General features: G+C 41.1%; 1 protein-coding gene across 1 annotated transcript in view; it reads left to right on the plus strand.

The window, feature by feature from the left end:
• Positions 1–25,490, plus strand: part of LOC135442918 (uncharacterized) — a 150,186-nt gene that overhangs the window by 81,464 nt on the left and 43,232 nt on the right. Inside the window, exons 3-5 of the mRNA XM_064703195.1 lie at positions 1,269–1,463; positions 20,689–20,744; positions 21,912–21,963. Coding sequence (XP_064559265.1) covers positions 1,269–1,463; positions 20,689–20,744; positions 21,912–21,963 — 303 coding nt within the window. The remainder of the gene's footprint in view (positions 1–1,268; positions 1,464–20,688; positions 20,745–21,911; positions 21,964–25,490) is intronic.

Here is a 25,490-nt window from a genome sequence, read left to right on the forward strand (position 1 = left end):
AAACACAGGGGAAAAAATCCAAACAATGGGTATGGTACATCAGTAACCCACTCTGGGGACTAGATCTTTAGCATGCATTACAGCAATGCAAGTTTTAGTCATATACTATTGTATTTATTGCTTTTAAAAATTTATTATTGCTTTTCTGGGTTATTCCTAAAGTGCTTGGCCATTTCAATTTTCATCTTTAGGATGATGGACTATCTCTTTTTTTCTCTGATCAGTGAAAAAGGACATGAAAGCCTAGGGAAATATGGGACTAATCGAAGTCTGTATTTAATTTTCCAAATATCTATCTGGATTGAATAGGACCCTTAAGTTTTGAGCAGATGACTTTATCAGAGAAGAATTGAACTTAGCTGATTGCAGCAGAGTTTCTTGCACAGTTAAAATCCTCAGGGCAAGGCCTGTTTCCGCAAACACCTTCATCTCCTCCCCGACATTGGGGAGCAGGGTTGCAGTGACACAGAGCAGTGACCTTCAGCTGCAGACTTAGAAAAAGTCATTGAGTATAAAGACCATCTAGAGCAACTACAGTGAGTGCAGTATCAGCTGGTGCTGGCAGTATTCTGTGGCAGAAAGCCAAAGTTGCTTCCCTGGCACATATTCCCCCATCTGGGCAGTCAGAAGGGAAGAGCTAGTGGGGACTGGACATCCTTTGCTGTGCCTATAGGGTGCTACAGGACAGCATGTTACAATGGGGCTGTGTTTTAGCAACTAGGCTGTCAAACACCATAAAATAAAACAAGGGCTGTATATAGTAGCTGATGTTCTGCAACCCCAGTGACTCACTGTGTCTCTCCTAAGGAGAGAAAGTCACTGGAGCCACCTTCTGTGGCTGCCTGAAAGGCACACTTTTGCAGGCCCCACCTGGTGCTTCTCACTTAGCCCTTGATAAAAATCTCCCCTCTTGCTCCTCTCTCTGCTAACCATGTGCCAAGAAACAACCTTCTCTCACTGCTGGTTCCATGTGCCAGGTGGATGGACATTGCAGGAGGTTTTACATCAAGCTGCTTATCAGCTACTTCTGCTTCATGACGCAAGTATCTTCTCACTGTCAAACCCTCTGGCAGAAATTACCTTTGATTAGTTCATTCTCTGTAGGTTATCCAGATGTGCTTTTTGATAGCAGTGCTATCACATTTATTTCCTAAGCAGCAGTAATTATTATTGAAGGAAAAAAAAAAAAAATGTAGACCCCATATTTAGACCCAGTTACCCACTCTTTCAGGCATAGAATGGTGGCTGAGCCCTGTTTTCTTTACCAGGTTGTTTGTCTGAGTTCTGGAGAAGAGCATCCCATGGAGGAGCTGGAGAGGCTTCTGTTGCTGGCTGATTTGCTCTGGCACCTGATGTGCGTGCCAGCAGCCATCTCGTCAGGGGGACGTGGACGTCACTGTCACCATAGAGACAGCAAGGAGGATTTGGTTTCAAAAGGTGAAGAGAAGCTGGGAAGTAGGAAGGTAAGCTGGGTCTGCATCTCAACTCATGAAGGATTTTAAAGCTGTATTTAAAAGGAGGCCACAGTAGAGGAGCACTCCACTGAATATTTATGCACGTTTGGAAATGTGCATCTAAGTATTGTTTCCTATGCATATATTTACATGTATTCTTTTGAATAGGCTTGGGTGCAAAAAAACCCAACACAGGTTTTTTGAGACCCTCCTAGCATTCAGTTTATACTCCTCCAATTAATTCTTCTTTTGCAGTTGATGGAAAAAAAAAACAACTTGAATTATATTTAAGTTTAATTTTAAGAAGTTGTAAATATCCACTGCTTCAAGATTTTCTGTTTTGCATAGGAGCTGAGTGAGCTGTGGTGTGTTCTAAATTAACGTTTTTCACTTCTACCCCTTCTTGTGGTCTTCAGTTGTGCTCTAGCAAGGGTATGGATGTAAAACAGTGGTGAGTGTTGACAGGCAAGGTAGGGATCAGCCATAAGTCATTGTTTAACCACATGGGACTTTTAAAGCCTGAGTCTATACTGGCCTGGGACAGCTTGCAGATCTCTCTCTGCCCACTCTTTATCAACAGATAAAATCACCCCTCCTCAGGGTTTACTCCATCCCTTGAAGATACAACCTCAGTGATGCATGGACTTGCTTAAAGCTTCAGTTTGCATGCTTATAATCCCCAGCAGGGTGCTGACCCCAAAAGGATGTTTCTTATACCTTGGAAGCAAAAGGTAATTCACATGTATGGCTCTGAGGGGAGTGGTGGCAAGGAGGAGTGCAGCCAGCAGAGTGACAGATGAACTCTTGAGTAATGCCATGTAAGCATTACTACAAAAAGGGTGGTGGAAGGCTTACAGGGACTGATAAAAGACCTTGTCTGCAGTGCCATGCAGTTCTGGATGCCACTGGAGAGGATGGGGCTGGGTGCGTGTTTCTGATCTCAGGCCAGAGATGCTCAGCAGAGCCCTTGAGCTCCTCTTGTTGCTGCCCAGCCTGCCACAGCTCGAGCAGGAAATAGCCAGAGTACAGCAGGTTTTTAAACCATGACACACTTGTCTTGACAGCTGGAGGAAGTCTGGCGTGGGAGCCAAATCTCCTGGCTTTGTGTCAGCTCTGGGGTATCTTTCCTGTTTTGGGAATTCCCCGCTGGGGAGGTTCTGCTGCTGTTTGGAGCAGAGCTCAGATCTCAGCCCCTGGGGCTGTCCACTCTGGGAGACGTTTTTGGCAAGAATAAGTAATTTTTGCTATTTCTGAGTCTCTTTGACTTTATAAATAGCTAAGTGACAAGTAAAATTTGGGTATTCACCCTATGGCTGAATTTTCCGCAGGGATGTTTGCATGTGTGCGTAATACCATTTATATTTATTATTCCTGCTGCTGTCGTCACTCACACGTTTTCTGCAAACAGAACAAAGGGCTCCCTTTGCAGTCAGCTCATGGTCCAACTGCTGCACAAAGACAGTGGAGGGCACGGAGAGCGCCTGGGGGGCACAAGGAATCCTTGAGATAACATTGCTCGGGCTTCTGTTGTCAGACCTCTACAAACCATGATAATACATGTAGGCTTCATGCTAATGAGAGGCAGCCAGGGTGTATGTGAAGAACTGATCTGTCTATTTACATGCAGCTGGGGCTTGCATTTTTGGGGGTACCGTTGTTGGGACATGCAGGGAGCTGGCTGACTTCTGTAACAAACTGCACTTTTAACTGATTTTATCTGATGGCTGCTGCAGGATCTTGTCTACCCAGATTTTAGTCATTCACTCTGACTTCTGTTTTAGGAACCTTCTGACCAAATTGATCTTTGGTATTGATATAATGATCTGTGCTGGTGAACTTTCGGGTTTGACTCACTTTCTGGGATCAGCCTATGTCTCAGCTATGGTTCACTCTCATCATTAATCATTTGATCATGCTTTTTTGAGAGAATAGAAACTGTGATTTATGTTAGATTCAGAGTTCATCCAGTTCACTTCCCAGTCTCCTATGGTGGTGGTGGTGGTCTCCAGCTGTTTCAGCAAAAAGAAAAAGAAATCCTGCATTAGGCAGGAAGGGGATAAGCTCTCTAAGCTGTAATAGAAACTTTGCTTTCTTCAACAGACAAAACATTCTCTGAGAACTTGATTATCAATTAAGGTTGCTACAAAGCCAGATGCTAAGAGGAGCGTTAGATACCAACATTATCAATCTGATCTGAAAGGTTTTACTAATGCAGAAGCCACTTCTGAGTGACACCAAAAGCAGGAGGACAGGACATAAAGATGGACTTGACCTCCAGCCTAGAGCCTTGAACTTGGCACATTTAATCAGCTACTTCTCGACTGGAGGGGCTAATTAGCCACTCCTCTGGTTGCTCATCCCCTGCAACCCACTCTTGCCACAGCGTGTGTAAGTTTTACCTGCTGGGGGAGAATTGGGAACAATACCTATTCTAACAAGCACCACCTTTTTTCCCCTCTTGTTAGGAGTGTTGGTAATATAATTCCTCTATAATACATAATACCCCTCCTATAATGTTTCTCACTTGACTGCATGTGTGTAATGGTCAAGGCCTGCATCTGGAAGTTATGCAGTAACAATATATTTTTTCTTCCTGCCTACAGCAGGAATATTTATATATACCAGATTTTTGCCATGGTCTTACGAGGTGGTACAAGAAGTAAAGCCATGACAGCTATCTTACTTGTGGTGTTATTGTGTGATATTGTCATGTCTTCATAAGATTTTCTGAGGGTTTTTTTTAGCTCAGGCTGTTAAGATTGGCTGTAGTTGTATTTTTGCTTTGAGAATAAGGGAGTACATCTCTGCCATCATGCCACCGGCTTTGCTGGCATGCAGCTAATTTACCAATTTGTGTTGAAAAGGTAGGAAAAAGAAAATGTGAAACTGATGCTGGGCAGGATTTCAGAATATAGAGATGTTTACTCACTGTCAGCATCTGTGGTGATCGTGGTGATCATTGCCCAAAATTAGATATTGCTTTTTCTCTACACACTTTCATACACTGATAGATGCTTGGATTTTTCAATTGCCTCTGAGCTCAATCCTTCAAGTGTCACTTAAGATACAAGCCCGTGTATTTTCACCTATGTTCATTCTGCAGAAGGATGAAAGGAGTAAAATAACATTTCTGAGTGCTCAATGTTATTGTGACGGTATGCAATCCCTTTCCACAAATCAGTGGACTTTGGGGAGGGTTTCCAAGTGTGTCTAAATCCTGCTGTGCTGTTGGCCTTTCTCTCAGATTGGGACCCAGCCAGCAAGGAAAAATTTTCAGGCAATCCAGCCAGGATTTTTCCATGTGATAAAGGGAATGATGAAGAGCTCTAAGCTCTGAACAGATGACTCAGTGCCCCTGGTGCTGAGTTAGACCTATCACTGTGCCTGTTGCAGAGGCACGCAGTCCACACCCAATTTCATCCTCTGCCCACACACAAATGTGTCATCTATCTGTGCATGATTGAAGTGCTCATATCAGACATGTTTACCTGGGAAAATTGTGGGAATTGTCCTAAAAGGTTATTATATACTTCTGATTTCTTTCCTCTCTTGTCATTCTGTCCCCTCTTAGGCCCTGTTGCACCTTTTAGGGGGTCACCTTGTGCAAGTAGGTCTGTATGGGAGAACCGTGTTTGCAATTTGTGAATCATATCAGTCTAAGAAAACTCAATCTGAGGGACCCAGTGAGATAGATAAAACAATGTATGGAAAAGAAACGTATCGCTTTTCTTATTTTGGGTATAAATATTTTGTCTTAATGCCAAGTATTCCATGAAAATATTAGTTTGGATCAATAGAATTGATAAAGGCGTATGCTCTTTGTTTTCATGAATAGCAAAGGATTAAATTGTGGCTATACCTGGCATCCATATGCAAGTCATGTGAAGTTCAGCTCAGTTCTATGAAATTTAGTGGTATGAAATTAATTCACCTTCACGACACTGTGTAAGAGAGGCTGTGATATCATTTAGGAAAAAGTGACTTTCTAGGCTAAAGGAATGTGAACTTGTGTTCACATCTTATGTTTGATATTATAATTAAATTAATATCTTATGTTTGATATTATAATTAAAAATGTATAAGAGATGCAGCCTTCCACGGCCTTGATCAGAACTTTACTGTATGCTTGTGTGTATCTCTGAGATTAGGAATGTTAAAGCAAGGTTCTCTGGCTTTTGTGAAGGATGGCCTCAAGCCATCCTTCAGAGCACAGGATATCCTTAGGCAAAGTTTAACAAGGATTTGTCTCAAAGCAAAGGTGGAGGCTGAGGCCTGGTTCATGACAAGGTGGTTTCCAAGCCACCCTCGCTAGAAGGGAAAGAGGAGATAGGATCTTCTGTCTGGGAAGAGTTTTTCCGGGTGCTGCTGACAGAGCAATTGCTTTCTAACATTAAACAGCCTAGAGCTGGAGGAAAGGAAGATTTATTCTGTGGAACAGGGAAAAAAAGGGAATAGAAAGAGAGGAAAAATCAAGTTCCCCAATCTCCTATAACCTTCAGAGCACTACAGAATCAATGTCTTCTGAGGAAGGGGTACATGGAGGCCTTGTAGAAGACCAAGGTTTAGAGCATCTATCATTAATTTTCTCTTGGTTCACTTTCCTTTATCTGTCAGTCCCAAGAATTCCCAAAGTAGACTGAAACCAGAGTCCTACTTCTGAAGCCAGTCATGGCTGAGTCACATCCTGCCTTACCTGACATTGCACAAATGACCCAGAGAAAACGGCATGATGTGACTGCTCTGTGGTAACTTAAATGAGAAGGATGGTTGGTGGCATGCATTTCTCAACATGCAGTACAGCAAAATACTTTTTTGGAGAACTGTCAGCAAAGGCCGTTGCAGAACAAAGGAGGTACAGGCACTAATCTGGGATAATGATGGACAAGAGGTAGCAGGAGGATCTGAGAAGATGTGAGTGTCTTAATATGTGACAGTTTTTACTGGAAAGCCAGGAGCACAGGTTTGACTAGTTCCTAAATGAGTAGAAATTTTTTTGGCTAGTATTTAAGAAACAACTTACAGTATTAATGGCAGCAATACAAAGGAAAGAGAAAGATCTTTATCAGTCATTTTCACTTTGGCTTTGGTTAACTTTTATATATATAAATACTCAAATACAACTGTGTAAACATATATCACATTGTGTTGTTAGTCTCTGAGTTGAAACATTGCTATATAGGAATGGAAACAAATAGAAGCAAATCAGTAAATTCCACGACATCTGCAAGTGACAAGAGGTGTTAGGGTTTGGTGTTGGGCCCATCTTTGTTGGTGATTGGACAGTGGGATTGAGGACAGCCTCAGCAAATTTGCCAGTGACACCAAACCGTGTGGTGCAGGGGACATGCTGGAAGGAGGGGATGCCATCCAGAGGGACCTTGGCTTCAGAACCTTGAGAGATGGCACTGTAGGAGCCCCATGAAGCTCAAGGCTGAGTACAGAGTCCAGCACCTGAGTGGGACAATCCCAGGCACAAATAGGCTCAGGTGGAGAATAGATTGAGAGCAGCCCTGAGGAGAAGGACTTGGGGGTGTTATTGACAGGAAACTCAGCATGACCTGACAATATGTTTTTAGAGTTCAGTAGACCAGCAATGTCCTGAGCTGCATCAAAAGAAGCAAGATGAGGTCAAGGGAGTTGATTCTGCCCCTCTGCTCTCAAGTCAACCAGCCTGGTTACTGTGTCCAGTTCTGGACCCCACAATATAAAGAAAGGACCTGTTGGAACAAGTCCAGATAAGGGCCATGACAATGATCAGAAGGCTGGAGAACCTCTCCTATGAAGTCAGGCTGAGAGAGTTGTTCAGCTTGGAAAAAGAGAAGGCTCTAGGTAAACCTTAAAGCAGCCTTCCAGTTTCTGAAGCGGGCCCACAAGAGAGCTGGAAGGTATTTTTTACAAAGGATTGTGGTGATAGGACAAGAGGTAATGGCTTTAAGCTGAAAGAGGGTGTGTTTAGGTTAGATATTGGAAAGAAATTCTTTACAGACATTGAGGTAAGGGACTGGAAAAGATTGCCCAGAGAAGCTGCGGATGCCCCATCTCTGGCAGCGTTCAAGGCCAGGTTGGGGTGAGACTTTGGGCAACTTGCTCTAGTGAGAGGTGTCCCTGCCCATGGTAGGGTGTTGGAACTGGGTGATCTTTAAGGTCCTTCTGACCCAAACTAGTCTATGATTCTTTGAAATGCAAACAGAGGTTGAAGTCAGCACAGTATTGTGGTTTTTTATGTGGGACTGTCACTGTCAGTAGCCTCCAATGCTCGGGATTTGAAGTGCACTAGCTTCTCGAGTGTAACAATTGCTGGGAGAAACTACATTAAAAAAAAAAAATCCAAAGTTTTCCACATAAGTCAGAGACTTAGCCTCTAAGAGTATAGGATGATGTAGTGCTACTAAAAATTGTGGGTAACAGTCTGTGGAGGATGAAAACTGTTTCATGTAAGAACAGGCAAATTTACTGCTGATACGAAGCCCTATCTGATTTGGTTTCTTATGGCCTCCTTCTTCTTTATCCATGATCATGCAATGTTTCACACCCACACATGGTTTCTCAATTTCCTTCACTGCCCCTTTCAAGTATCCTTATGTTATATGAAGCAGCTGCTTGTGTTTAGTAACTTTCTGCACCTGTGATGCTTTTGGTCTAGGACGCAGAAGTAGAATTTCCTCACTTGGCCATGTTGAGATGCAAACTGTGCCCCTGGGCTTGGTGCTCGAAAGTATTCAGTATATTCAGTAGCACCATTTGCAGATGGTGTGAAAGAAGCTGCTCTCAAGGCATCTCATCAGCATCAAGGATGAACATTCATGGTCCAACCTGAAGCAAATTCTTTGACACCCTGATATGAAACCAGCTTGTTCCTGTTGCCTGTGTGGCAAAGGAAGCTGTTTCATGGTAGATGAATAGGGTATGAAGTGTAAATTTCACATGGAGACTCGTGTAATTGCCTTGCATGTTTCAGGAGAAGGGACATTGTGTGTTTCTGGTCAGCTTGCCTCCAGATGGCAGCTTGTAAGTGGAGATTTTTTTGAAGGATGCCAGACAGGCTTGTTCTTCATTGTAGCTAAAGCAAGGGTTTTACCTTGCTGCAACTCTTTAGGTTACTTTCCTTCTCACCCCAAATTTAATTTCTAAAAATGCATTTTCCCCATCACAAGAAACCAATGATCCCAGTAGATGTGGTCAGGTGCAGCCATGGCTGAGTGTATGGAAAAACTCAGATCCTATGCCAAACCAATTGTGCTGGGGCAGAGCTTTTCTTTTCTTTCCTGCAACTTTTCCTGCACTGTCAAAGTAAGTTCTCCAGGGAATGGCTTTGCTGCCAGGTTGTATTTCCAGTGACTATTTCAAAATCTAGTTTCTGATTCAGGCATGGCAGAATCTGGGGGTTTGAAACAAGTCCCCCAGCCTGCTTAACTTTCCCAACTTATGTGTCCACGCCATCCATCCATCTTAGCAGTTAAGCTTGGAGACATGTCCAAGATTGCACAGTGAACCTGAATCAAAGCCAAGAATAAGTTTAAGAAAATGTGGTAATAAATCACGTTTTTTGGTTCAAGTAGAATGTCTTGGTTCCTGAAACTTGCCTTCTTCCTGTGATTTTCTGCTTGGGGGAGGGAGGGCAGAAAAAAACAAAAAGTTATTGCTTTTAACATATTAAATATCTGCATATGCTTTGTTGTGGGATCTATGGGATAGTTACTCCAGATTCATCTTTTTGTTAAGGTGAACCCATCTTTGAACTTGTTATTAAAGACTACAAAGTGGTTATAACTTTTGTAAGAGGACAAAACAACTATTTTGAAAAATATCATGTCTATTGTTTTTGCTGATGGGATGACCAAGAAGACTCCTGGTTCTGATCTGTCCTGTTGTTTTTCTGTATTATTGTTTTCATAAATGTTTGATGGAAAAAAGGAGTCACTACAGTGAAGTGTCATTGTTTGCTTCATAAAACCATTACCTTAAATACTTTATTTGCATGCAGAAGGAAATATTTTCCTTCCATGCAAAAGGACGGACTTCAGAATCTTTAGCCAAATACCATAGATAAGTCTACTCTATTGGCATGAAACAGTGTTTTTAGGGCAAAATAAAGTGCTAAGAAGCTTATAGCATGCTACAGAGTGCCAGTGCTAATATGATATTTATTGTTCTATCAGATAAGTTGTCATAGTTTAGTACAAGGGAAAGAAAGAAGCCCTCAAGGTTAGAGGCAAGCTTTAATGTCCAGTTTTCCTTATGTGCTGATTTTGGTGTGAGGGAAGGTAATTTTCTTCACAGTGGCTGGTATAGGTCTGTCTTCAGTTTGTGCTGAACACAGGGTTGATAAAATAGATATTTTTCTTATTGCTGAGCAGAGCTTGCACAGAGTCAAGCTTTTCTGCTTCTTGTACTGCCACACTATTGAGGATACTGGGGATGAATGGGAGGCTGGGAGGAGACACAGCCAGGATAACTGACCCCAAGTGACCAAAGGGATATTCCAGACCATATGGCATCATGCTCAGCATGTAAAGGTGGGGAGAAGAAGGAGGAAGGAGGGATCTTTGGAGTGATGGTGTTTGCTTTCCCTAGTAGCCATTACATGTGAGGAGCCCTTCTCTCACAGAGGGGGCTGAACACCTGCCTGCCCATGGGAAGAAGTGAATTAATTCCTGGTTTTGCTTTGCTGGTGTGAGCTACTTTTTCTTTCTCTATCGAGTTGTCTTTACATCAGTCCATGGGCTTTCTGCTTTTTTTCCTTCGAATTCTTTCCCTGATCCTACTGGTAGCAGAGTGAGCAGTAGGATCAGGGAAAGATCCTACCAAGTGCAGACTTGGTTTCTGGCTGGGATTAGACTACAACACCTTATTATTCATATAAAGTGGCACTAAGAACCTGTTCATCTGATGCAATTAACTGGCTGAAGGAATTGCATGTGGATAGGCATTTAGAAGATGGGCTCCACGTTCAATTCAGCCCACAGTCCTGCAGTCATGCTATTGCAGAGGACCTTTGGGATCTCACTGAGTCCTGCTGGATTTTGCTTGAGGAGTGGCTTGCCCACACACAGCTCACTGCAGCATAAACTCCTGTGATCATCTTTGTTTTGTTTTCTTTGGTCTTTATTAACTGTAGCCCAATAACCAGTTGTAGGGATACATGTGAGACGTCCAGCAGTTTCACTTATTCAACAGATGAAGATATTTCCTAGTCCAGCTGTCCTCTGCTCTGGAAGCATCTACAAAATATCTTGAAAAATGAGATTTTGCATTCTTAATTCAGATATTAAAAAGGTGGGGGGAAGAAAGGGAGAAATAGGAAACAAAGGAAAAAAGAAAAGGGAAAATTTTTAAGCATTCTATATGAATCTTAAGGAAGAACAGTTGCTTTTTCATCTTAAAGATTACCTTCACCAAAGTGTAAAGTGTAAGAAGTAACTATCTAAAGATTTACACTTAACCAATGGCAATATTGATAACTTCAAACTGAAATGTCACCCATTTATTATTCATGAGTCAAAAATGGAGGAGGATTAATCCACCTATTCTGAGACAAAAAGCCACATACAGTTGCCATAGTTGCAATACAGTTTCTACTTGCAACATGAAAAGTCTTAACTAGGAAGACCACATTAGTGAGCCAGGGCCTGAAAGGAGCATTTTGAGCTCTACATCCTGCATTTTACTACTACTGCCTTTCTATACTTTCTGTCAAGTACAGAGCAAAAACATAGGTTTTGTTCAGATGGAACAAAATGGAAGATCTGCTGAAGGTTTCTTCCAAGTCCTGGTGTGAGGAAGGAAGGTGGCACTGTGCAGAATCACCCACTCACTTGTAGATCAGGGCTGTATTAGGACGTTCAATATTCTTTTGAAGTCTGAGGGAGAGATTGATTTTACAAGAGTTTAACATGACCTTCTGCAAATTCTCATTTAATTTTGGTGTTAACAGTTTAGGAGGTGAATTGATTTAAAGGGAAGGAAGTAAACCGGTGATGTTAGTTTTAATGTAAGTTTAGTTTTCAGCATCATGGGAAAAACCCACAAGGAAATATCATCTGGAATAAACATGCTATATAAATAATTCTTGTCAATTGCTGTCCAACCTGTGATAGATCTCTGTGAGTATTAATACTTCACAAAGTATTAATTCTGATACTTCTAATTCTGTCACTTCTGCTCTTTCTACCAGCTTCTATGGATTTCCCAAGATCCCTACATTTTGGATGGGACTTGTGTAGTATATTGACAGCATGCTCTCAAGTTTTCCAGTGGTAGTCTCCTCATTGATTCCAGTGGGCTCCGTGCCTAATTTGACTTCTGCCCGGCACCATGTAGGCTGCAGTGGGAGAGTCTGCAGTGACAAAATCAGTCTGATCTCAAAAGTTGCTACTCATGAATAGCTCGAAGTTACTGCTTCTACACTCAGCAATCTGTGGCATCTGTTTTGGGTAGGTAGTAAACCAGTAGTAAAAGTGGTAGGCCAGCAAAGGTTTCACTTGAAGAAAAAGCAGTAGCAAATGACAACTGGGAAGGATTTTTCATCTGTCAATTTTAATTTTTGGGGTTCTAATAAGTACTTAACCCCTGGTCAATAAATGAGTAGGAATAAATTAAGGTGACAATAAACTGTATACAATCTCATAATATGCCATGTCACTCTTTTTAACTCTGTATTGTCTGCTGTTAAAATTTGCATGAGAAAACCCTCAGTTTATTAGGATATGAAATAAACATGTTGAAATTTCTGGTGAAAAAAATTGGGCTGTCTTATGTGTGACTGATCAGCAGTAAGTATCTGAAACTGTTTTCATCTTCACTGAATGAGGAACTTCACAAATGAGTTCTCTCAAATCAGTACAATTATACCAACTTGAAATTGCTGAGAATATATTAGAACGAGTTCCTTTAGTCCTTAACTTGGTATTTGAGGGAGAGAGGCAGAAGGAAGGAAGAGGCGACAGAAAAAAATGAAATGCAATTGTGTCTTTTCGGTTATGTAGAAATTTTCACACATCCACTTCCTACAAATGTTCTCAGTTGGGAGTGAGCTTGTACTTTAGTCTGCTGTGTTCAATAAAGTAATTCATGCAAGGAGAAAGTGTGTGCATAAATGCTTTTCAGGATTGAGACCTATAAATTACAGACTTCCTCCTCATTTAATGTCTTCCACTCAATATGTAAGATGCTTTTAAATTCTACTAATTGTCCAAACCAAATCCTAACTAGGTAATCAATGAACCTATAGACTGTAGTGTCTTTAACGAGTAAATGACATGCTTTGTAGCATTGCTCTTCAAACCCTTTCCTGAAATTGTGTAAAACACAATATTAAAGTCTATTTTCAGATTGGGTATGACCCAAGATAGCAAAGCACAAGAAATCCAAACCTCACTTATTCTTCCAACATGGCAAGTAATGCTCAGAAAACAGCTTCTTCTGGCTTAACTTACCCACAATTCACATGAAACTGTCTCTTCAAAGACAGGTTATCAAAATGTTAATATGCCACTAAAACCTCAAAAAACTTCACTGATCTTTAAGCCCTTTGATGGACTTGTGTAGAAAGGCAAATTCATTGCTTTTTTTACTTCCACACTGCACCAATCCAAAACTGGGGCATCAAGTTGTGCCCAAAAGGGTGAGAAGGAAGTAGAGCTACCCTGCTCTTCTCCAAGACAGTGGACAGGTCACACACACACACACACACACACACACAATGTGTGGCCATCCTCTCTGGGTGTGTGCTGGATTGATGCATGTGGTAATGTGTCTCCTTCCTGTTTCTAAATTCTCAAATCATTGCTGGATGCTACCTCATTGAAACTTTTTCTTGTTTTGGTTTTGTTTGTTTTATTTTTTGTTGTTGTTTGTTTATTTGTTTGGGCTTTGTTTTGTTTTAATTAGCTGTAGCTATTGCAACATGCTATTAGATTCTACTCTAGGTCTCACAGTATCCATCACTGTAGTTTTTCACTTTGTTCTCTGGTAGAGGCAACATAAATGTTTTCAGAATCTTAGTTTATGGGGCTGGTAGTAAACTTTAATGTCATTATGAGGGTCTAGCTTTAGTATATGTTTTCTCTGATGGGAAAGCTCACTTAAGGATAATCTTTTTGCTTGATGGGGTTGGTTGTGCCCTGGCTGCAGTGGCAGAATCAAGTGCATGACCAGTGAAGTCATTCAAGGTAAATAATGAAAAAAAGAGGTGTTTTGGGGACAGATATTTTTAATCTGGCTTACATCTACAGTAAGTACAGCCCAGTGAGACTTCAGTGAGCTGCTTTCCAAGGACAGGAGTGAATGGCTGGAGAGAAGAAGGGGACAAACAGCAGGAATTTATTAAGCTGCTGCATCACCAAGGAGAGCGTGCCATGGAATTGCTGCTGACTCTTCTGCTCTACCAGAGGAAGTCAAGCAGAGGGCATACCAGTTTTACAGCTTCTCCATTGGTTAGAAAACAGCTTTGGGCCTATTGGACATGCCATCTATCCCAAAATGCAGGAATTCTCAAACAGTCATGTTTGACTATTCTTTGCTTGTTCCAGGTCCTGAGGTAGCTGTTTTTCGCATGTAATAAATGAAACATCACTAGCATTTATTTCAAAGGGAGATTTGGTCCAGGAATTCAGATCTTGGAGTCAGAATTTCAGGTGCTGATTTCCTGGCTGGGACAAAGAAACTTCACATCCAGCTGTGCTGGCTGAAGATACCAAGTTTAAAACATGCCAGGCACAATTTTCTTGCTATTATTGATCGAAAATTAATGGAAACCATTCCAGACTTGGAACTGTGTGTGTCTAGGTCTTATCAGCTGACTGGGTCATAGAAACCAAGCTGCAGCTCTGCTTATTAGTCTAAATATGTCTTTATACACTGCCATTTCTAATTAGTGGTATGCAAATTAGAAATGCATACCTAATTCTTAATTCCCTGCCTAATTTACGCCATTGCCTCAGTTTCCCTTCACTCATACTTGGTGGTTATGTCTTGTTAACAAGTGCCTGATAGGGGAGTGCACTCACTGGGTTGGATATATTGATATATATATGTACAGTCAGTGTCAGCTGGCATAGAGGCTGATATAAGGGGGACTAAAGGGAATGTATGAACAAGTAGCCTGTGTTGTTTTGTGTTGACACATATATGACACTAATCCGGAAACTCCTGCCAGAGGCAAGTGAAATATGTTTTGAACAACTAAAGGTATTCCTTCTGGGACTGCTCATACAGTATGATTTCTGTCTCTTTGACTGAAAGAAAACTCTCCTCATCTATTAGCAACAGTATTGATATCTGAAGTGATGTATGTAACAAGTGCAACTTTTACAAGAAGCATTTTCCTGTATTTTCCAGTGAATTCTTGTTTATACTCTCGCTTAATTCAGAGAGAAAACCCTTCATATTACACTTTCATATGTATATTTGAAATTTTGATCTTTGAACTAACAAACAGCAAAACTGAATTTTTCCTTGTGCAGATTCTCTCCCTGAGAAGAGAGCACAGATTGTGCAGATTGTACTATTTACAGTGAAACTTTCTTGGAAAACTATGCTCCAATCATTGTAGGCTAATTTCCTAAACTGCAGGGTGCCTAAAAATAACTTCTGATTGGTTTGCTTTTCTTTGTAGTAGTAGTGGTAACCAGAAAATGAAAAGTAGATGTTCATAAGGAAGTACTAAACTCTATGGCAAATACAAAATGTAGTCAGAAAATGAACTACTTGTTCCCTGAAAATAAATTAGGGAGGAAATTCTTAAACACTTTCAAAAAGAGGTTGTGTCTCTTGCCACAAATGTTGACTGATAATGAGTACTTTATACTTAATTTTTTAATTTACCTTTGCATATGATGTTTACTTAGAGTTTACAATGCTGTTTCTGCACAAGCAAAATCATTCACTGGTTTTGTCTCTAAAGCATATATTATTTTTTTTTCAGGATTTCATGTGCAGCTCAGTACTTCTAACATTCTTCTGTAATGTGAAGGCCATGCAATTTAAGAATTACAAGTCACAAAACTTTCTGTAATGAAAAGAAAAGAATTTTTTTTTTCCTTTTTGCTGGTTAAGAGCTGGGATGTGGTTGGGAAGGGAAAATTAAGGACAGTGGTAGTGCTGAAGTTCCTGATACCATCATGTTGCATCCAGAGTGCTGTGCAGAAATTCACTGTGGCTGGTAGGATCACAAAGGTAACAAGGAGCACCTCTTTTACAAATAGAAAACTGGAGGAAAAAGAATTTTTGGCTTGACCACGACCATGAGGAGCATGATTTTTTTACTGTGCTTGGTCTCTCAATCCTGCTACCTGCTACTGAGTTGCCTTCAAGTCTTGCAGTGAGCAGATCTGAAAAAAAAAAAAAAAAAAAAGCCTGGAAAGAAAGACTGTGAGCTTTTCATCCCATTCTGGAAAGGCATTTGTCCAGGCTGGGGCTGGTTTTCTTCCTTCCTCAATAGTGACTGTCAGGTGAAGATCACTAAAAATTTCAGTACTCTTAAACATGAGGCCTGGGGCTTCATTGGGAGAGGGTCATACCTAAGTCAGGCTCTGAAATGGTGTGGTCAATGTTCATGTGTGGTTCTTTCCATTTGATGGGAAATGAGACTATCGGAATGGTGGCACAAAACCTAAATTTTGGTATTTCCAACTTCCCCAGGAGTCGCTGGTTTGGGCTGAGATAAAATATCGTCATAGTAGTTTGTGTGGGGCTGTGTTTTGGGTTTGTTATAGCAGTGTTGATAACGTGGGGATGTTTTACCTATTGATGAACAGTGATTACAAAGTGTCAAAACCTTTTCTGTTTCTCACACCACCCCATCAGTGAGTGGGCTGGGGCTGTGCAAGAGGTTGGGAGGGGAAGAAGTTGGGACAGCTGACCCCATTTGACCAAATGGATATTCCATAACATATGATGTCATGTCCAGCAACAAAACAGACTGTGCAGGGAGTGGGTGAAAGGTGTTTGGGGACTGGCTGGACATCAGTCGGTTGGTGGTGAGCAATTGTTTCCTTTTGCATCACTGTTTACTTGTGGGTCCCTCCCTACTCCCTTTTCTTTTTTTCCCTTAATTTAAAAAAATAAACTCTGGCAGCCCAGAAGGCAAACCATATCCTGGGCTGCTTTAAAAGCAGCATGGCCAGCAGAGCAAGGGAAGTGATTCTACCACTCTGTTCTGCCCTGGTGAGATCCTACTTGGAGTGCTGCTTCCAGCTCTGGAGCCCTGAGCACAGGAAGAAGGACATGGACCTGTCAGAGCAAATTTAGAGCAGTTCCACCAAGATGATCAGAGGGATGGAGCACCTTTCCTCTAAGGGAAGGCTAAGGGACTGGGATTGTTCAGCCTGGAAAAGAGAAGGCTTCACGATATTCTAATCAAGACCTTTCAGTACCTGAATGAAGTCTACAAGAACGATAAAGATTTTTACAAGAGCACATAGTGACAGAACAAAAGGAAACGGCTTTGAATTAAGAGATTATGCTTAGAATAGATATTAGGGAGAAATTCTTTACTGGAGGGTGGTGAGTTTCCCAGAGAAGATGCAAATATCTCATCCCTGGCAGTGCTCAAGGCCAGGCTGGATGAGGCTTTGAGCAACCTGGTCTACTGACATGTGTCCCTGCCCATGGTACGGGAATTGGAACTGGATGATCTTTTAAATCCCCTCCAATCCTGTCTGCATCTAAACCCATGAGGTTTTGTACTTTTATCCTTCTGACTCTAACCCCTATTCCAGTGAGAGTGAGTGAGCAGCTGAGTGGTGCTTAGCTACCTACTGAGGTTTATCATTAGAAAAATCATATATCTATCCACCTTTTCAGGCACACAGAAAAAGGCTAGGAACATCACAACTTATCAAGTGAATGACTTTAATGTGAGCCTAATTTTGAGTGTGTTAATGATCTTTATAAAGGCATATTGCAGAAAACTCCTTTCTTTATAAATTAAAAAAAAATTAAAAGTAAAAATGTAGCATGGATCTGAAATTACTTTGAAGGACCTGCTCCCAAAATTGATGATTAAAGGAGGATAAGCACAGTGCTTTTGGCTTCAAAGGTCAGCCCTGCTGAATTTAAGTGACTGATGGATTCTCTTCACTGGAGGTGCAATTTTCCCCTGAAGAAATATTTCTTAAAGAGCAAGGCCGGCTACCTGGTATTTATGAGAGAGTCCAAAGGGAATTACAAGCGGGGCTGTTAGGGTTATCATTTACTCAGTGGTTTCTGCCGATATTGCAGCACAGGGATCCCACAGCACTGCTTCTTAGCATGTGATGGATGGTGCCCCAGGTGAAGGTGCGGGAGCAGCGAGGGCAGCCCTTGCCGTGACAAACTGTTGCTTTGCTGCTGCTGCCATGAACCCGCTGCTTCTCCTCCAGCACCTCAGCTGTGCTGGGCTTTGCCCTCCTTCATAATGTGCCTGGGCATTGGGGGGCACCCTGGGGAGGTTCTGGGTGCACAGCTACCAACAGGAGGGTTCTTTCCTTCTGTGTGGCAGCGTGGTGAAAACCGTACGTTTTATGGCTGTGTTTGTAAGACCCTTGTTGTACATTGGTAAAGTGATTTCTGGTGGCTGATATAGCATAAAGTATCAACTGTTGTGAGAAATATGTACCTGAGCATGCTCCAGTGAAAGAGTGTGTTGTTTTGATCTGTCCCAGAGCGGCAGCTGGTGATGGGAGCCTGTTAATAGGGTTGTGGTGCTAAAAGAGTGTTTTTGTGCATCTCTCTAATTCCTCCATTTTTGTATTAAAAAATACATTGCTTTCACTACAGAAAGTTATTAATATATCTTGCATATTTAATCTAGCATCCTTAGTTTTTCCTCTTGTGGGGGAAAAGAGCATAATTGGGTGAAAAATTAAAAAACAAAATGGACTATCCAGTTCAAGGACTTCTAAGTAATTTTTTTGCTTTGCCATTTTACTACAAATGCACTTAAAAATAACTGAAGTCCATCCCTAATTAATGCAAAATACATCAGCCAGGTATGAAATAAAATACCTGGTGGGATCTCAGATACTTTTTATGTTATGTTTTGATTGCTGAGAAGATCATGTACTCTGCTTTTGCTGTATTCTTTCAGGACTGCAAGCTAGTTGAATGCTAATGATTCAGCCGTTATTCAGCTAAAGAAAATAGGCTGGTGAGGTTAACTAAGGCCACAGTCAGCATCAGTTGATGCAGAGTTGAATGTGTTGCATTTGGTACTATAAAGATAAAAGGAAAAGCAATGTCTAACACCTTCATTTAAAAAAAAAATGAAGTGTCCCCCACCAAAGCAAACAAACAAAAATAAATTTCCTGGAAAACCCAAATAATAGGAAGTTCTCGAACTCTAAGAAAATCAGTGTTATGACCCTGATGTTGTTAATGTCTCTTCTGAGCTCATTGTTTATCTGTGTTTGCCTTTGCTGTCCTTATTTAATCAATCACATTTTTAAAGATGCAACTCCAAGTCTTCCCATTAATGTTTGGATTCCTGGGCTGTTCTGGCTTCACAAGTCCTTATTGCTGCATCTTTGGCTCTTCTACAAGGCACAGATGTTGACCATGGATGAAAATGTTGCATTCACAGTTTATGTCTTGATCAGCTCTCTTCTGCTGACAGCTTCTCACCATTCTACTTTGAGGAGGAAAGGAGCCCTTTCAAGTTTTGTTGCTTTTGGTTCATACAGGTGGTTCTTTTCTGCTGTTCCCCTTTGAGTTGTAACAAGCCATATGCCATGCTATTGGGCTTGAAACAAGTACATTCAGTGGATGTTCAGTTCCAGTAGTTGGAAAAGAAAGGCACATACTACCTTGTCCTGAAAACCCATCCCAGATTTTGGATTTGGGACTGGAGTTGTTTTCTGAGATATACAATGACCAGATCTGTGACTTGAGCCTATCTGCAGGGTCTTGCTGGGGCTTTATTTTCAATATTGCACAGTGCCCTGGGGCAGAGAGCTTTGTAACAGCTGTGGCCTGTGGTGCAGGGCTGTTTGGGAAGGGCTGGCTCTAGGAAGAGCAAGAGCTGCTGGATTCACAGCCTCCAGCATCGCTTCAATGGCCTTGGCACCCCAAGAAGGACACTGAAATCAAGGAGTGATGGCAAAGGTCAACAGGCTCTCAGCATCAGCAATGCCTGGGCAAAAGCTCAGCCCTTGATTCATTAGTGAGAAACTGGAGTGACAATGAAACCTTTTTCCATGGAGCACTTGTGGCCCCATCCACTGTCCATTGTATTGATTTCAATGAAATCTAAGCACATACTCAGAATTAGGCACTTCTTTGCCTGGTGCCCTCAGGAGAGAGAATTTCCTCAAGTGGGGCCAAACATGTACTTTGTACAGGGCATCTTCTGACCCAGAAGGTCACCTAAGTCTTCTGAGGGACTCTGAAGGGATATTTTTAATTGTTCAAAATCTTGTTTTGTTTTCAGGCTCAGCAAAATAACCTGAAAGTGTGTTTGTGTAAATGCTCAAGGGAAAATCTGGCCAAGGAAGAAGCTTGTGGGTCAAGGAAGAAGCTTATTCATTGTGGGTCAGGTCCTGAAACTGTGGAGTCAGACTCAGTTTTGCCATTGATTTCAGTGGCCACAGGGGCAACCTGTCTGGCCATTTTGAATGAATGAATTTTATTCCCACATAGAGACAAAAGTAGCTGGTATAAAATTGAGGCCTTTTTGCTGACGTGATATATAAACGGTGAAGTTATTGTATGTTTGCAAATTATAACCTCATAGTAGAGGAAAATTTTAATCCTTTCAGTGGAACCCCCAGCATAGGAAAAGAAGCACAAATAGGAGCCATGTGAATGCCAGATTACAGAAGTGTTCCTGTGTTTGAAAGCTTTGGTACTGTAGTCTTCAGGTAAGGTGTATTCTACAGCAAACTCTGTGTCATGTCATTAGTTACTCTCTGGTGGTAGAAATTATCTACTTCTGGCCTACTTCCACTTAAAGCTAAGTTTTTGTTGGCATTGCTTCATCTGATTTTAAGTTATGTTTTTTTGTTTATGTTTGTTAGCAGATTTGTTTTTAACTGGCTGATGCAAATTTTTAAAAAAAAATAAATGAAGGAGCAGCACTACATCATCCCTTTGCTCTTTGACAAGATCAGAGAGGGGAAGGCATCAGGAAAGACTCCCTCCCCCCCATCCCATCTCATCAGGTTTATGGACTGGTACTCTGCAAGTCTGGGTGTTAAACCTAGTGGTATTAAGAACAGCAGACTGAAAATTCAGATATACTGCCTTTCCTTTGTTGCAGGAGGAAGCATTTTTTGCTGCAGGTCTGAGAAAGGGCAGGCTGGCATGGAGAAAGAGGTAAGTGAAGCAAAAACCATGCTTTCCAAAGAGAAAAGTTTGAAAGGGGCTATTCCTAGCATTGCTATTTCATAATATTATTTGTAGTGTGATGGGAGGGAAGTCAGCAGACGCATAGGCTCCTTTATAGCATTGACAAGTCAAGGAGATGATTAACGAGAGTACCAGACAATGTAATGGTAGGAGAAGGCCCACAGAAGTTAAACAAAAGTGCCTTCAGAATTTAGAGAATTCCCATGATCCATAGTAGGACCTCATTGTGCTTGTCTACTGTTTCTATTTTTGATTAGATTTATAAACACAGCACCACATATTTTCATGTGGCTCATAGCCCCAGGGCAGAGAGAGATTGACTGCGCTGAAACTGTGAGGCTTGTGAATTTCGGGCAAGGGACGGAGTGAAATAAGTAGTGTAATTGTTTTTGTGGAGTGACCGTGGGACCTCTTCTGTTCTGAATTACACATGGTTCAACCCTTTGACCCAACCAACCTCAGCAATGCCTGGTAGATCTCCTAAAGCTGTGCTGAAAGGTCCTATCAGTGACATGTTGGAACATTATCTGTCATGTGAGATGTGTGCCAACAACCATATTAAACTACATTAATTACTAGTGAGGCCATGTTTGTGACAATCTCAACTTCATTTAACCCATCGTCATGTTAGTTATTGTTTAAGCAGGAAGTACAAATGGGGACAATTTATGAAATCAAAATGTAGCACCAATGTTTTGTTTAATAAATTGTATGTTTTACTTTGTTTTATTTCCCTTCTAGTTTTTTTTTTTCTTCCCCTGGCATTTTTTGTTCTTGTCATCAGCTCTGTAGCTTGAGTTTTTTGAGGGCTTTTCTATTTTAAGAGCAAGCAATAAAAAGACTACTTCTTAGTAACTGAGCTAATACACCAGTGAGATTGTTGTTTCTTTCAGTGCAATTGTGAATGAAAGTTGACTGAAAGCACCACGTTTGTTTCCCAGCAAGAAGCAAGAGTGCTAAGATAATTTGTGTAGGGCTGAAAGATCACACGTGGGTTACTTGATTGATATGCACCCTCACTGATTTACTCTCCAGCTTGTGGGGCTATGTATGGCCATGCTTGCACACCTCTGAGCATACTCATGAATGGAGTGTACAATTCTTTTTAATTGTATAAAATCAATTTTCTCATAGGTCTCACTGTCGAGGCAGCAAAGCTTTCTGTGGGTCCTCAAAAGGCAGTCCGGTATGTAGAAATTCAGAAGGATTCTTAGCACATATTTGGTTTCTGAAGCATTTCTGTGTTTTATAGGGGAAGAGGCAAAAGCTCTCCCACGTGCTCCTGCGTGGGCAGCGTGCAGGTTCACTCATGCCTAGCTGTGCCTGGTGTTCTATTAGACTAGACACACAGGGTTACATCTTCCACCCACACACGGAGCTGCTCTTTTACAACAAGCCTTTTCCTTTGGCCTCATTGTCTAGCTGGAATAAACAAAGAGTGGGGTGATTTATTTATTTAATTTTATTTATTTTTGATTGCTGCAGAGTCAACTAAAAATATCTTTGACCCTCCTAAGTGTCATTCTCTTTAGCAATGAAGAGTTTGTTCTCTGCAAAATCTAACATGGAGTACTTAAAGCAGACAGGTGCAAATACCAAGCTGTTTCTCTTTGGCTGCCATCCCTTAAATAGACAAAGTAATAGGCTGGGAAAAGGAAAAGGTTCCAGCTCCAGCTGCATAACGGAAAGCCTTAACAGGGACTTAGCAGCTGGTTGCAAGAATTAAATGCTGTAAATACCAAGTAATGCATTTGTGTGTGTATGAGTGTGTTCACAGAGGAATGAGTACTTAGTGAAGCTCTATCCCTTTTTATGCAAGAGGATCATTGTTTGAAAACTGTGCTCTGCTTTCCGTTGAAAGGCTAATGTTCTCACTGAAGTGAATGAGAACAGAAGCCAACATACCTGTTCCTGTTTACCATTGTTACACTCCTTGGAGCATTTCAGGCCTTATTATGTTCTTGGAGCCCTACCAGATTGACAATATTTCCAGCTACTTCTCTTTTGGCTGTATTCAAACAAGGCCCCAAAGGAAAAAACAAAAAAAAAAAACCCAACAACCAACAACAAGACAACCAACCCACAAACAAAACCATGGATGAATCTGCTGAGCTAGTTTGCTGATGTTAGAAACAGTTGTTCATATTAGGAACACCTAATTTAATTTCATGAAAGAGACATAACATGCCAGTATGTGTATGAATCTAAGGTATGCATTTCCTAAAAGGAACTAAAACTCTGTCATTCCAAAGTTGCTCTTCTTTTTGACTTCCAGCTTGCATGGGGACTGCTGTCTGGAAGCAGTAACTTTAACTTTAACTCTAAGGCTGCTGATGAGGTCTGTCTGTGTGATCTTCGTAAGCAGATAAGGGTAGGGAGACAGCTCAGAGCAGAGCTTGTTTACAGCAGGACAGAAGAAAACAGCTAGACATAAATGAGGGCTGACGGTTTCATGAAGCACAATTGGTTGATCACAGATTCAATATGACTGCCCTGAACTGAGCGATGATCCGTACAGTATGCAAAATTCACTTTCTTGCTGGTCTGTGCCCACCAGCCTTCCAGCAGCTTTCCCAGAGCCCCTCAGCCACGGCTTTGAGTGGAACCAGAGCTGAACGCAGCATTGTTGTACCCAATTCCTTTTGACAACAATCACATTCTTTTAAAAACTTCATAGGTTTTAGTTGTCACTGGTTATAAATGAGGGTTTTTTCCCTCGCCATTGCTGCTGCTGCTGTTGTGGTGCTCGCTGCTCTCCCAGAGATGCGAGTGCTGCAGGTTCTGGTGCTCCCAGTTTCCCTTTGTTTCCGTCAGTATCAGCAAGCAGGCGGTGCGTTTTAATGATGATGGCGTGCAAAAAAGATTTTAAAGGTTTAGGTCCCCTTTTGAGTGACATGGCGATTAGTCTGCACTGTGCTCAAACATTTCTAACTCCCCTTGTCTTTGCTGTAGTGCAGCACACTCAGGTAAAAAGACATTAAAAAAAATTAAAAGGCAGGACCTGTTTTTCAGCAACAGTCGTGGAGATTTGAGGTAGGATAAATTGCTACCAACAGCAAGATCACCCTTTAAACTCGACTTTGCATGCAAGGGACATCCCCTTTCTGTGTGCTGGTTGTGGATGGAGAGATCTGATGCATTTGGTTTGTGGATGCAAGTTGTAGCCCTGTTACAGCTGGTGTAAACCAGCATGGCCTTTGTATCACTTGAGGCTCTGGCTTCAAGTTGTGCAACTTTTTTTTTTTAATGCTTTTTAATGTTTATTTTGGTGCAATGTTCTGTAACCAGAGGGGAGGCTTTCTGTAAGGATGTGTGTTTATGTGCATTGTCTCGGTATGCTCACAGAACTGGACTTTGCCTGCAAACAATCCAAATGGTCACTGAGAGCATTTATTTAATTTGCTATTGAAAACCTAAGTTTTTCAGGTATGTGCAAACTGATTAAAGAACATTTGCTTTAGACATAAATTTGCATAAATACATACATTAAGTAGTAGTGACTAATGATAAAATGAATGTAAAATGCAACTGGATAATTTCCTGCCTATTCTCTGATGAGAAGGCAAAGTACTATAAGGGTAGGGGGGTTGGGAAAGGAAACCTAAAATAAAAAGCAGGGGAAATAGTGTTATTTACACAACTTAAAATTGCTCATGTGTAAAAGAGAGAAGGATGAGGAAATTGGCTGGAAATAGGTATGAAAGGAAAATGTCTTCTAATTTCCTCTCAAGCACGAAGTGACAAGAATATGTGTTGATTACACAAAGGCCACCACTGAAACACTGTTATTCAGCTATGTTGAGAAGTAACACTGGAAGAATTCAACTCAGCTGTTGGAAATCAAACATTGCTTCCATTCTAAAAAATATGAAGAACATATTTTCAAAACCTGATCGCATTAAGGGACAAGGGCATCATCTCTTTGCAGTGCATTGGGATCACAAGCCTATTCCATCAATTGCCTGAAAATTCTAGTTGCGACTATTTGACTGAAATACCAAATAATTTAGTCATTTGTGTCACTGAAAAGTACAAAATTTGGTGTTAACTGTATTGAATCATAAAAAAAACAACTAGAACCCCTCAAAGATCCAACACTTTAACACCTTCCCTGAAACAAGACAAAAAGCTCTCCAAAATTCCAGACAATAAAAACCCCAAAACACACACATGCAGAAATCCACTCCAGAACCCATTGCAGTACACATCTTTATAATGTATAAGGAAGGAAGAATATCTTTTTTTCCACTTTGTGCTGTGAAAGAAGCTTGTGCATTTTCCAGACTATAACAGTCTAAAGTTGACTATGGCCAATATAGTGAGCACTTAGTTTTGCTAGGCAAATTTTACATGCAGAAGGAATACACAGAATCTAATGCAGATCATCTTAATTCCATCAGAGTTGCAGATGTATAGTGATTTATACCACTTGAAAATTTGCCCCAGAATTTTTGGCTTGATATTGTTTTCTTTAGCTGCTAACATGAATTTGAAGGTTTTGTGTGGTGATTACACACAGCATAGTAAGAATAATTATCACACAGCAGTGTTACAAATACTCTGGAATCTTTGAAAGCGGCTCAATTAAAATTTTATGACATGCAGGAATGCAGCAATTCTTTAATATTACAAAGCAGACATAATTCTGAAGATACTAGTGGAATGAATATGCATTTTTGAAAAATCAGAAGCAGCATGGTTGAATTTCTGAAC

Source organism: Zonotrichia leucophrys, chromosome 2 (genome assembly GCF_028769735.1).
Source record: "Zonotrichia leucophrys gambelii isolate GWCS_2022_RI chromosome 2, RI_Zleu_2.0, whole genome shotgun sequence".
NCBI classification, from domain to species: Eukaryota; Metazoa; Chordata; class Aves; order Passeriformes; family Passerellidae; genus Zonotrichia; species Zonotrichia leucophrys.